The sequence below is a fragment of the Gigantopelta aegis genome, chromosome 1 (genome assembly GCF_016097555.1).
Source record: "Gigantopelta aegis isolate Gae_Host chromosome 1, Gae_host_genome, whole genome shotgun sequence".
NCBI classification, from domain to species: domain Eukaryota; kingdom Metazoa; phylum Mollusca; class Gastropoda; order Neomphalida; family Peltospiridae; genus Gigantopelta; species Gigantopelta aegis.
The window spans coordinates 11,840,015-11,851,536 of NC_054699.1; the positions used below are offsets into that span (position 1 = coordinate 11,840,015).

An 11,522-nucleotide genomic window follows, 5' to 3' on the forward strand; every position below is an offset into this window, starting at 1 on the left:
GCTAATCGTGATGATGTTATATTATCGATGGCGGCGACCTTAGTACTGTGATTTATTTTTTTATTTTTTTATTATTAAAATGTTATTTTAGAAGCGTTATAGGATAAATAGAATTCGCTACTCGTATTTTTTAACATGTAAAATATCAATCTCGTCTAGTTAATCTCGATTGATATTTTCCATATTAAAAAAATACTCGTGACCAATCCTCTATATATGACACGATGACTAGATAAGACTCTGATGGTTGCAACACTGGATTTAATGGTTGTATGTGTATCTCAGGTATGTTGCAAGCATATCCTACGTTACCTATTATGTATGCAGGCCATATATTAAGTTTTATTTAAACGATTGTTTTTGAAGAGTGTGTGCATGGGACATACGGCACCAGATGCACACAGACATGCGGTCAGTGTCTAAATGGAAATTCAGAGTGTGGCACGGTGACTGGACACCCTACTAATGGCTGCAGAGCTGGGTGGAGTGGTGACACGTGTACGACAGGTTTGTTACAAATATATCATATCCATATTAAGTGTTTTTAAATTCATTAATAAATATGCGTCTATCATGAATATTTGAATTTTTCAAAATATATGTATTTTTTGACATGGAAATGAATTTTCCAATATTTGTGACTGAAGAATGGAATCATTTCAGTTCCATTCAGAACTTTTATTACATTGTTACGTGATACTGACTTGTATTCTAAGTTTTATCTGTGATATTTGTATTTTTGCACAGTTTTTTACACTGTCTTTTAATTTCACTGTTGAATTTTTATATTGATGGTTATCATCACATTATTTATTGCATAATTGTCGATGTATTTGACACCAAATTGTCGATGTATTTTTCGTGTTCGGGTGTCGTTAAACATCTATTCTGCCTATCTATCTATCTGTCATTGAAAACAATTTTCAGTAATGCACCATCTCCTTGCAGACATATGTACAGTGTTTAGTTGGAAATATACAAAGTTAAGATATAAAGAATGTTGCACTGTTATTGGACACTGTTCTAGTGGCTGCATGCCTGGAACCAATACAAAAATAAAATAATAAAACAATAAAAATTGTATATTTACGTTTACGGTTGGCGGTTTAACCTCAGCGACATTGGAGGTTTTTGTAATCTATTTCACGTAAACAATTACGCCACTACGAACTATTAACCACAGTAAGAACAAAACACGTTTGGTTTGTTTAAACGACACCACTAGAGCACATTGATTTATTAATTAGTAGCAAGGGATATTTTATATGCACCATCCCAGAGACATGATAGCACATACTTCGGCCTTTGATATACCAATCGTGGTGCACTGGCTGGAAAGAGAAATAGCCCAATGAGCCCACCGACTGTGATCGATACTAGACCGACTACGCGTCAAGCGAGGACTTTATCCCTACGCTACGTTCCGCCTCAAGAACCAAAGAAGACGATTTATGTATGTATTTTGAAATATGTGTTTCATTCTTAAAGAATTTGGTTTCCAGTCAGAGAGTTGCATGTACGTTGACAATTTAATGACATCCGCCATGAGATGGAGATAACTGTAAACAAAACTTTGTTAACAATATATCATTATTTTAACTTATTTATTATATATGTACCCCATGTATTGGTATCTTGTGATACATTTTATTGAAGACATGTTTTTTTTAAAGGCCGTGGACATGGTAAATATGGCAAGAACTGCCAGCAGACGTGCGGACACTGTCTAAATGGAAATTCGGAATGCGGCACTGTAACTGAAAGTCTGTTCTAACGGATGCAGCTCTGGTTGGAATTGAGGTACGTGTAAATCAGGTTTGTAACAAATATATCATCTTTTGAAACGGATGCAGCGCTGGATGGAGTGGCGGTACCTGTAAAACAGGTTTGTTACAGATGTACAATATATTTTTAATAACTAATTGTTTCTACACCAACCATGTTGTTGATATACATGCATTTATTAATGGACCCAGGGGGATTTACCTCAGTGTGAAAAGCATTTCCATGAGGTGCATGTAGGACCAAATCCCCTTGTTGAACCCATCTCTTATTGTTTTCTTTGGTCTTTTTGTTTTCGTTTCTTTCTTTTTTTGATTGTTTTGGGTTGGGTTTTTTTGTGTGGGGTTTTTGTTTTGTTTGCCTGTCATGAACAGTACCCACTGCTGGTATATCAAAGGATGGGGTATATGCTTTCTTGTTTGTGGTAAAATACAGACAAGATCCCTGCTGTTATTTGAAATAGAGGCGTGATTTAGCTCAGTCGGTTGAGTTATCGCTTGGGGTGCTTGCGTCGCAGGATCGAACCACCTCGGTGGATCCATTCAACTGAATGTTGTTGTTTTGTCTCTCGTTCCAACAGGTGCACCACAACTGGTTAAAGGCCGTGGTATGTATTTTCATGTCTGGGAAAGTGCATAGAAAAGATCCCTTGCTGCATTAACAACAATGTAGTGGATTTCCTCTCTAAGACTGTGTCAGAATTACCAAATGTTTGACATCGAATAGCCGATGATTAGTTAATCAATGTATTTTAGTGGTGCCATGAAAACAAAAACCATTATTGGAAATATGTAGTGGGTTTTCTCTAAGAACTACATACATACCAATTAAATGTTTGACATCCAATAGCTGATACTTAATATATCAATATGTTCTAATGCTGTAATTAAATAGCACACAATTAAATTTGATTTATGCACCTACCATGCATTTTGATTTTTGATGCATTGTATTGTATTGTATTGATGAAATTGTTTTTAAGCATGTGTGCATGGTAAATATGGCACCAACTGCGTTAAGACATGTGGACATTGCTTTATTTGAAACACAGAATGTGACACGGTTACTGGACACTGTTCTGTTGGGTGTACATCTGGGTGGAGAGGCTATATGTGTAAAACAGGAATGCTACAAGTATACTATACTTTTAGTGTAATGTCTTTTTTAAACACATTTTATATTGATTAATATGTATGTACCCACACTTTTCAATATACTATGCAGGTAGTTTATAGGTGTAGATCTTGATGTAAGGAATGTGTGTAAAAAAGGTTAAACATTATTTAATATTTATACATCCACCATGAATGTGTATTTTCCAATATATTGTATTTAAGTCCTGGTTTATTTAAAGGATGCGTTCATAGTAAATATGACGCCAACTGTATCGAGACGTGTGGACATTGCTTAAATGGACACACCGAATGTGACACGGTAACTGGACACTGTTCTAACGGATGCAGCTCTGGTTGGAGTGGGGAAACGTGTAAATCAGGTTTGTAACAAATATGTCATCTTTTGAAATTGCTTACCAGGGGCGGATCCAGGATGTTGTAAAGGGGCTAGTCAAACTATTCTTAGAAAGACAATTGGAGTTTCTTGAAGTCAAATCAGCAGATGTCCCAAAGCACGCGCAATCTGTTTGGGGTTTCTTGGACATGTCTCGTGGATAATTTTGAAATAAGGATTCTCTGTTTCCGTGGCAATTCCTCGATCCAGCCAGTGCACCACGACTGGTACACCAAATGTCGTGGTATGTGCTATCCTGTCTATGGGATAGTGCATATAAACGATCCCTTGCTGCTAATCGAAAAGCATAGCCCATGAAGTGGCGATGGAGGGTTTCCTCCCTCAATATCTGTGTGGTCCTTAACCATATGGCCCACGCCATATAACCGTAAATAGCATGTGTTGAGTGCGTCGTTAAGTAAACCATTTCCTTCCTTCCTTTTTCAGGGCAATTGATGATCAGGTTTAAAAACAACCCCAGATACACAGTCATTAAACAAAGCACTTCCAGCGGGTGTGGGGTGCAAGTGGGTAATATCTGTTACGTATTTATCTGTATTCGGATGTCAGATATACTGTATTAAATAATCTGTTATCTTTCTTCGTCTTGTTTCTCTTTCTGAAGGATGTACACGTGGTAAATATGGCTTCAGTTGCCATTTGAATTGTGACCACTGTTTAAATGGAAGTGCAGATTGTGACACGGTTACTGGACACTGTTCTAATGGCTGTGACGCTGGGTGGAGAGGAGATACATGCAAAACAGGTCTGTGAGGACAATACCATCCTTATTATGTGACTTTCACATAACGTTCATATCCCCCAACAAATAAAATATAAATAAATAAATAACAAGAAACGATACGAAACAAAAGAAATTAAAAACTGGGTTGCATGTTTTTTGTTTTGTTTTTTTTTTGCCTTGAAAACACAATACTTACCAGTACTATTTTGTTCTACTCTATTTTTAATTAAAATAACTGTTTTTGTTTTTTAAGCGTGTGGTCCTGGTACATTATGGCACCAAGTGCATCCACACGTGTGGACAGTGTTTAAATGGAAATACAGAATGTGACACGGTTACTGGGCGTTGTCCTAAAGGGTGTAGAGCTGGATGGAGTGGTGACACATATAAAACAGGTTTGTTACAAATATGCAACCATTGGTCTTGGTGTTGTTATTGCTTTGTTTTGTTTTCTCTTGTTTTGTTTTTGTGTTTTGTTTTGCTTTGTTATTGTTCCTTGTTTGGTTGTTTTGAGTTTGTTTTGTTTTGCTCTGCTTTGTTTGTTTAGGGTTTTCTTTGTTTGTTTTGTTTTGTATTTTTGTTTTGTTTTTGCCTGACACCGAAGTAAAGAAACAAAATATGTTTAAACCATACTAATTAACTGATTAATTTTGTTTAAGCATGCACACCTGGCCGTTACGGTACCGACTGCAGAGAGGCATGTGGACATTGTTTGAATGGAAATATAGAATGCGATAAGGAGACTGGGCACTGTTCTAATGGGTGCGGTGATGGATGGAGCGATGCCATGTGCAAAACAGGTGTGTTGCAAACCTTACGAAATGAACAAATACTTATTTTATTTAAACGTTACATAATGCTACCAACAGTCTATATTTACGATGTCACGGAGTTGCATTCATTTAACTGAATAAATATCCAGACATCTAAACATCTATGTTCATCTCGGTTTGTACATTATGGGTAGCCGAATATTCAGAACAAATGTCAAGCCTGTGTGCCCGAAAGGTTTAACGATACTTCAGTACATTTTAAACTATGGTTATTGAGTATGTATCTTAATTAGACATTATGACAAAGCCATCGGGACAGAGGGAGAGATACAAAGAGATATAGACAGACAGATAGATGGAACGATAGAGAGTAAGAGAGAGAGAGAGAGAGAGAGAGAGAGAGAGAGAGAGAGAGAGAGAGAGAGAGAGAGAGAGAGAGAGAGAGAGAGAGAGAGAGAGAGAGAGAGAGAGAGAGAGATATAGGGTGGGGGTGGGGGCAGGTAGAGAGACAGTGCAAGATGGGCAGAGAGTGAGTTAGTGGGCGACAAAGAGAGGGGGAACAGAGAGACAAAGAAAGATGGGGCTACTCCTTCAAAAAACCACCAAGTATATTTTATAAACACTTTCTTGTTTGACATGACGGGACATACCAGAACATTTGGTGCATCACTCATTAGGCTCTAGATGAGACGGGAGAAAAGGACGATTAGCCTACAACTAAAATACACACCTCTCCCCATTTAACAAAGACACCAGATAGCAGATAGTCAAACCAAAATAGTTTTGATATAATATTATGCTTTCAGCATGTATTCATGGACATTATGGGCAAAACTGCAAAGTGTTAAGTGGGAACCCAACCTGCAACTCAGTGCATAGGCATTGCTATGACAAGTGTGGTGCTAGATGGCAAGGCGATATCGGTAAAACAGTGCAATCAAAGTACTTTAAGAATTTGATAACTTTGCAAATTAGATGCAAATTAATCGAGGCCAGGACACTAGGTTTATTGGCATTTAAACAAAAGTACTAGGGTGTCACTCAATAACAGACGTATGCGTTCATAGTCATTTATATTCATATCGTATTTGATTATGTATTGATGGATACCTTTGATTGTTCCAATTATTATGTGTATCAATTCAGTCATTGGTTTTTGAAATGTTCTGTTAATCCCTGGTTAACTAACTGGCTCAGGATCTAAATTTTATTTTGTTAATATGGGGGAATAATTTGAGAAACTCAAAACTCACTTCTTATGGCATATTAGTATTATTGGCTATGGTAACTTTGAAGGATGGACTAATCCGTTATTGTTAACAACAATATAATGTATTAATACACAAGTAACATGACCGTTTTTTACTATATGCTATACTCTAATTACGTGGAAAGGAAACTAATAATAAACCACTATGTCCACAATATATTCTTATTTTACACAGAATGCGATGCGGGGAAATACGGAGACTTGCAATGTGATCGCTTCACTGGATATGGTCTTGGTGAATATGTTGCTGGTTTTACTAACGCTGAGACTGGCTGTAGAGAGAAACGTATGTAAATAGTATCTCTCGGATTTTACCAGAAGAACCAGCTCCCGTGAATATCATTATTATTCATTGTACCACTCTTTGGTGTCGGTTCTTTTGTTTTTGCCCGTGGTGTACTCCATAGTACACCATAAAACATCATAGTATGGATCTTCGACCGGAGTGGCGGTCCTCCTAAGGCCGAGCACCTCATAATAAATCATGTAAGCAATCTATGCCTAGCGTCTTTTCGTCTCTGCCTTGCGCAGAGCTACGATGTTGATCAGGGAAGACGTTTTTAGTTACCTTAAGTGGCAGTGGCAGTCCCCTGGGAACAGTTGGAAATATCTTAGGTCCTAGGAAATGACAGTCTTCCCATAGGCGAATCATCCGACAGCGAATCTTGGTATCAGTCGTGAACCTTATTAATGATATTTGTTCTCATCTTTTTCACGCACCCATTGGGCGAGTTATTTCTCGTTCCAACCAGTGCTCCAAAACTATTATAAAAGGAGTATGTTTTTACATCTCTATGGGATGATGCATATAAAATATTCCTTATTGGCAACATGTTTCCTCACATTATTTCCGATGCCATATAAACGTGGATAAAATGTGTTGAGAGCATGGTTAAATGACCCTCTTTTTTCTCCTTCTTCTTTCCTTGTGTGGGGATACGATTCTTAAAGTTAATGTTGTTTAACTACACCACTAGAACACACTGATGCATTAATCATCGGTCATTGGATGTCAAACATTTAGTAATTTTGAAATATAGGCTTAGGGAGGAAACCCGCTACAGTTTTCCATTAGTAGCAAGGCATATTTTATATTCTCCATCTCACAGACAGGATAGCACATACAACGGCCTCTGATATACTAGCCGTGGTGCACTGTTTGGAACATGAAATAGCTCAATGGGCCAACCGACAGGGATCGATCACAGACTGGCCGCGAACCAGGCGACCGCTTTACCACTGAGCAGCGTCCTTTTTGCCTGATTAAATAACAATATTATAATGTTCTATGCTTGCTTGTAAAGCTTTCTTTTATTCTTTTGTTAGTTATTTCTGACAACGAAGTCAAGAATGGTGACACTGCGTTGGTCGTGGTTGCCGGGATACTTTTCATTTCACTTGTTGCTGTCTCAGGTTTTCTCGTATGGTAAGATAGAGTTCAAAACAGTATATACAATCTCTTGTTGGTTATTGAATGCACTATTAAATACGGGGTAAATAAAACGTGACTAGCCCGATTAGTCTGCCGTTTGAGAGTTAGACACACATTTGAACTGTTATGATCGCTATCTCAGCCAGAGATATCTTTATTGTGAAAACACTGCAGAGTACTCGTGCTATGTGTGGACATGAATAAAACGGATGTAGTAATCAATAAATTCGGGAAAATGAGCTGGCCTGAACACTTTTCACCATGTAATTTCATTATTTTACCCCAAATATTACTTAGAATGCGTGGCGATTCGTTTGCAACCCTATGTAGCTGTTTGGCAGTAATGCTAATATGGGAAAAGGTAATCCAGATTCGGGTACTGTTGTTCAATTCGGGCAAACGCCAGTCTCTCCCTCACTCTACAAAAACGGGAGCCCGTTCACCTGTGGTACCCAGGTCGAAATGTCAACTTTCAGATTATACATAATTTGTACAAAAACACAAAACACAAAAAACAGAACATGGGTGATGGAATTTTGTTTTTAGATACTAGTAATTCGATTATTTTATCAAAATGGCTAATCAGCTATAAAACCAACAATGAAACATCCTCTAATTTTTCCAAATTTTGCAATAAGCAAGAAACTCGATTGTCCCAACCCTAATACATATAGATTTCATGTTTGATTGTGTTTTGTTTTGTTTTAGGGTTTTTGGGGTTGCTTTCTTTTGTTGTGTTTGTTTTGGTTGTAGGTGGGTGGGTGAGAGGAGGTAATTTGCGTTATGTGTTGAAATCGTTGAGTTTGTGTCAATTATCTCGCAAATTCAAATAACGAATATGTATTGTAGGCATATTAGACGTAAAACGGTGAAACAACGATGTGATGGCCGACACACTTCCAGAGGAATCAACGTGCGCATGACCAACCCGAGCGTCTCGCGTGGAGCGGTTACCCATGTTAGTTCAGCAGAACGGAGTGGTCAAAGGAATACCCAGCAGAGACGACAAGTCAACTCTGAGTGCGCTAGTCGATCGAATGAATATGAAACACTTAACATAACGAACACCAGGTTCATTGAGAGAGAGAGAGAGAGAGAGAGAGAGAGAGAGAGAGAGAGAGAGAGAGAGAGAGAGAGAGAGAGAGAGAGAGAGAGAGAGAGAGAGAGAGAGAGAGTTACTGTACAGTTAAAGATAGTGAGGGAAAAAACGAAAACGAAACATAACCACAGAAAGGCCATCATGCAGTCTGTATGGTTACCACTTTCGAAACACGTCACGATAAACACCGATGCCATCGAGGTCAGTTGCACCTCATGATAGCGCTCTCTCACTGACTTGCATGTTGCCCCTTTTACAGGGAGTGGCAACCAGTCAACCAATGGTACATATTCCATGAAACAGGCACGTCATCCTCTGTTTGCACTGGAATAGGTATGGTCAAGTGGTTTTATGTGCACATTCATAAGGCCATATATCTGTTATCTACCTATCTGGTTAACCAAAAGCAGTCTTATGTTTCACTATGAATATTTCATGGCAGACAGCTTTGAAGTGGTAACTATTAGACTGGAGTTGACAGGGGAGAGCATGTACTTTGCACACATGTGCAACTTGCTGACACTGATGGGGGGGGGGGGGGGGGGGGGGGGGGGGGAATCTGTGTAATTCCAGCTCAGGTAAAATGGGTTTAGCGGTTGTGTTTGTTTAAACCAATATCCTGGGAAAAAGAGCTGAACAATCAGAAAAAATGGAAAAGTGTAAGGCATGCAACTAGTTTCTGTTAGTTTCTAGCTACCCGAGTCCCGCATACAAATCGCCATCGTAATGATAGAAGGATCCCGCACATGTTTCAAGTGCAATGTCACCTGGAATTACTGGAATGTACTCGACAGGTGAAACACTTTACCATAAGATATCTCACATAATTATTGTCAGATCAATCGATGTATTTAATGAGTCGCTTAAAGCTGATATGCTGTTTGGTAGACTGTTGCAGACTGCCTAGATAAGGGACGGGACGTAGCTCAGTGGTACAGCGCTTGCGCGATCGATCTAGGACAGATCCCCGTCGGTAGTCCCATTGGGCTATTTCTCGTTCCAGCCAGTGCTCCACAACTGGTGTAACAAAGGCCGTGGTATGTATTATCCTGTCTGTGGGATGGGGCATATAAAAGATCCCTTGTTGCTAATCGGAAAGAGTAGCACATGAAGTGGCGACAGCGGGTTTCCTCTCTCAGTGTACGTGTGATCCTTAGCCATATGTCCGACGTTATGTAACTGTAAATAAAATGTGTTGAGTGCGTCGTTAAATCAAACATTTCCTTCCTTCCTAGATAAATGCTTAACCTTTGACGTAAACACACTGCAGTGTATGAGTTGAATGCTAAGCGTCGCACTAGATGTAATGGCATGTCGGTACAACGTTATCGATCGCAATATTGTATAAACAATGCCACATTCCGTTTGTAACCACATTTTGTTTGTGCTATCAAACATAGCCGCACTAAGCTGGAAGGGGTGGGACGGGGTCAATGGTCCCCAATGTATAGGCCTATACTCACGGATTTCGGGGCTTTATTTCTCTAAATATGGATTATGAATGCAAATTAAATTCATTTAGAATGTCCTGTATTGCAGATAAAAAAATAAATCATGCTTATTTGTTCAACAGTACGTCTATTACAATGTCTTGTCAATATAATTGAAAGGGACATTCCTGAATTTGCTGCAATTTTAAAGATGTTATCGACTAGCATAGACTTTATAACGATTGTAATTGCATAAAATGTTAGTGGTTGTACATTAAACATGTTTCTGATCGTTCTAATAGGTGTACTTATTTCATTTAAATTAGGTTAAATTTCATTTTATTTCTTAAAATATTTTTTTACGTACATACGAAATTATTTAAAGACAAAATCCAGTTTGAGCTTCTTACAAATATTAACACGACCAGAAACACTTTGAATATACAGACACTGGTATTCTAAACAAGAAAATATATTTAATGTCTAAGTTTATTCGTACAAATATTTCATTAGTTGGGAACATCTTACAATGCAGCAAACTCAGAAATGTCCCTTTACGTTGTTCCATAATCTAATTTACATCTAATTTGCAGTAATCAAATCCCGAACGTAAAAACATGGCCTGTTCCACCCCGAACCCCGAGAGTTTGCTCCACCTACTTCAGTTTCTAAGAACCTGTAGTAAGAAAAACTATTATTTATCCAATAAAGTCGTGAAAAAGCTGTGCATAGACGATACCATGTTGGTAATGGACAAAATAGCGGGTGTCCTCTAATGACTACAACTGGTATATCAAAGGTCATGGCATGTGTTATCTTGTCTATGGGTAGTGCATATAAAAGATCCTTGCTACTAATGGAAACATGTAGCGAATCAGAATTACTAAATGATTGACATCCACTAGCCGATGATTAATTAATCAATGTGACCTAGTGATGGCATTAAACAAAATAAACTTTAACTTTCTGTGTCGCTGGATAAAAGCTTTTGTTATCGGTAAAGCACCTAATCGACGGCAAAATATATACTTTTATCTGCCGGTATTTTAACACTATACTATTTTCAAAGACGCGTTATTCGACTCTTGTGTGACACGTCGCCGATTTGGCTGTTTAATCAGTAAACGTTTGGCAAACTAGTTTAATTTATAGCATAAAACCAAATGTAGCAGATGTTACCAACAAAAGTTTCACTGAACATCCAACCCTACGTTTAGGGGTAAGTTCAAACAGCCGTTTGTCGCAAACACTGTCTACACATAGTAGCTGAGATTACATTTATTTTACACGTTGTTCTGTTCATTGTCTTGGTTAGAACTTTACTTGTAGGGATGGAGTAATAAAAACATGCTATTAAGATCATTTATGGACTCCACAGTTTGTCTTTTTAAAACTTTTCAGCCACAGATAGGTAATTACTTTCCAAGATTGTCTGGCAGCCAATATTGCATAGTGTCCTCGGATTGTCAAGTGCATTGAGTA

General features: G+C 38.2%; 1 protein-coding gene and 1 long non-coding RNA gene across 3 annotated transcripts; both read left to right on the forward strand.

Annotated features, from left to right (window-relative positions):
• Positions 1-377: 377 nt before the first annotated feature.
• Positions 378-3,269, forward strand: LOC121370873. Its single transcript, XR_005957740.1, has 3 exons — positions 378-507; positions 1,674-1,800; positions 3,137-3,269. It is a non-coding gene; the product is annotated as an uncharacterized LOC121370873 (long non-coding RNA).
• A 631-nt stretch (positions 3,270-3,900) lies between these two features.
• On the forward strand, positions 3,901-9,119 carry LOC121370811 (protein draper-like). Of its 2 annotated transcripts, XM_041496292.1 has the most exons (6): positions 3,901-4,057; positions 4,290-4,431; positions 4,696-4,836; positions 6,255-6,365; positions 7,406-7,505; positions 8,361-9,119. In XM_041496292.1, exons 1-6 carry the CDS (start codon positions 3,974-3,976, stop codon positions 8,827-8,829), a joined length of 1,047 nt encoding a protein of 348 aa, XP_041352226.1. In that variant the 5' UTR covers positions 3,901-3,973; the 3' UTR covers positions 8,830-9,119. The 2 variants fall into 2 exon arrangements, with proteins under 2 accessions (XP_041352226.1, XP_041352235.1); XM_041496301.1 differs by lacking the exons at positions 7,406-7,505; positions 8,361-9,119 and having other exon boundaries at positions 6,255-6,702.
• Positions 9,120-11,522: the final 2,403 nt, after the last annotated feature.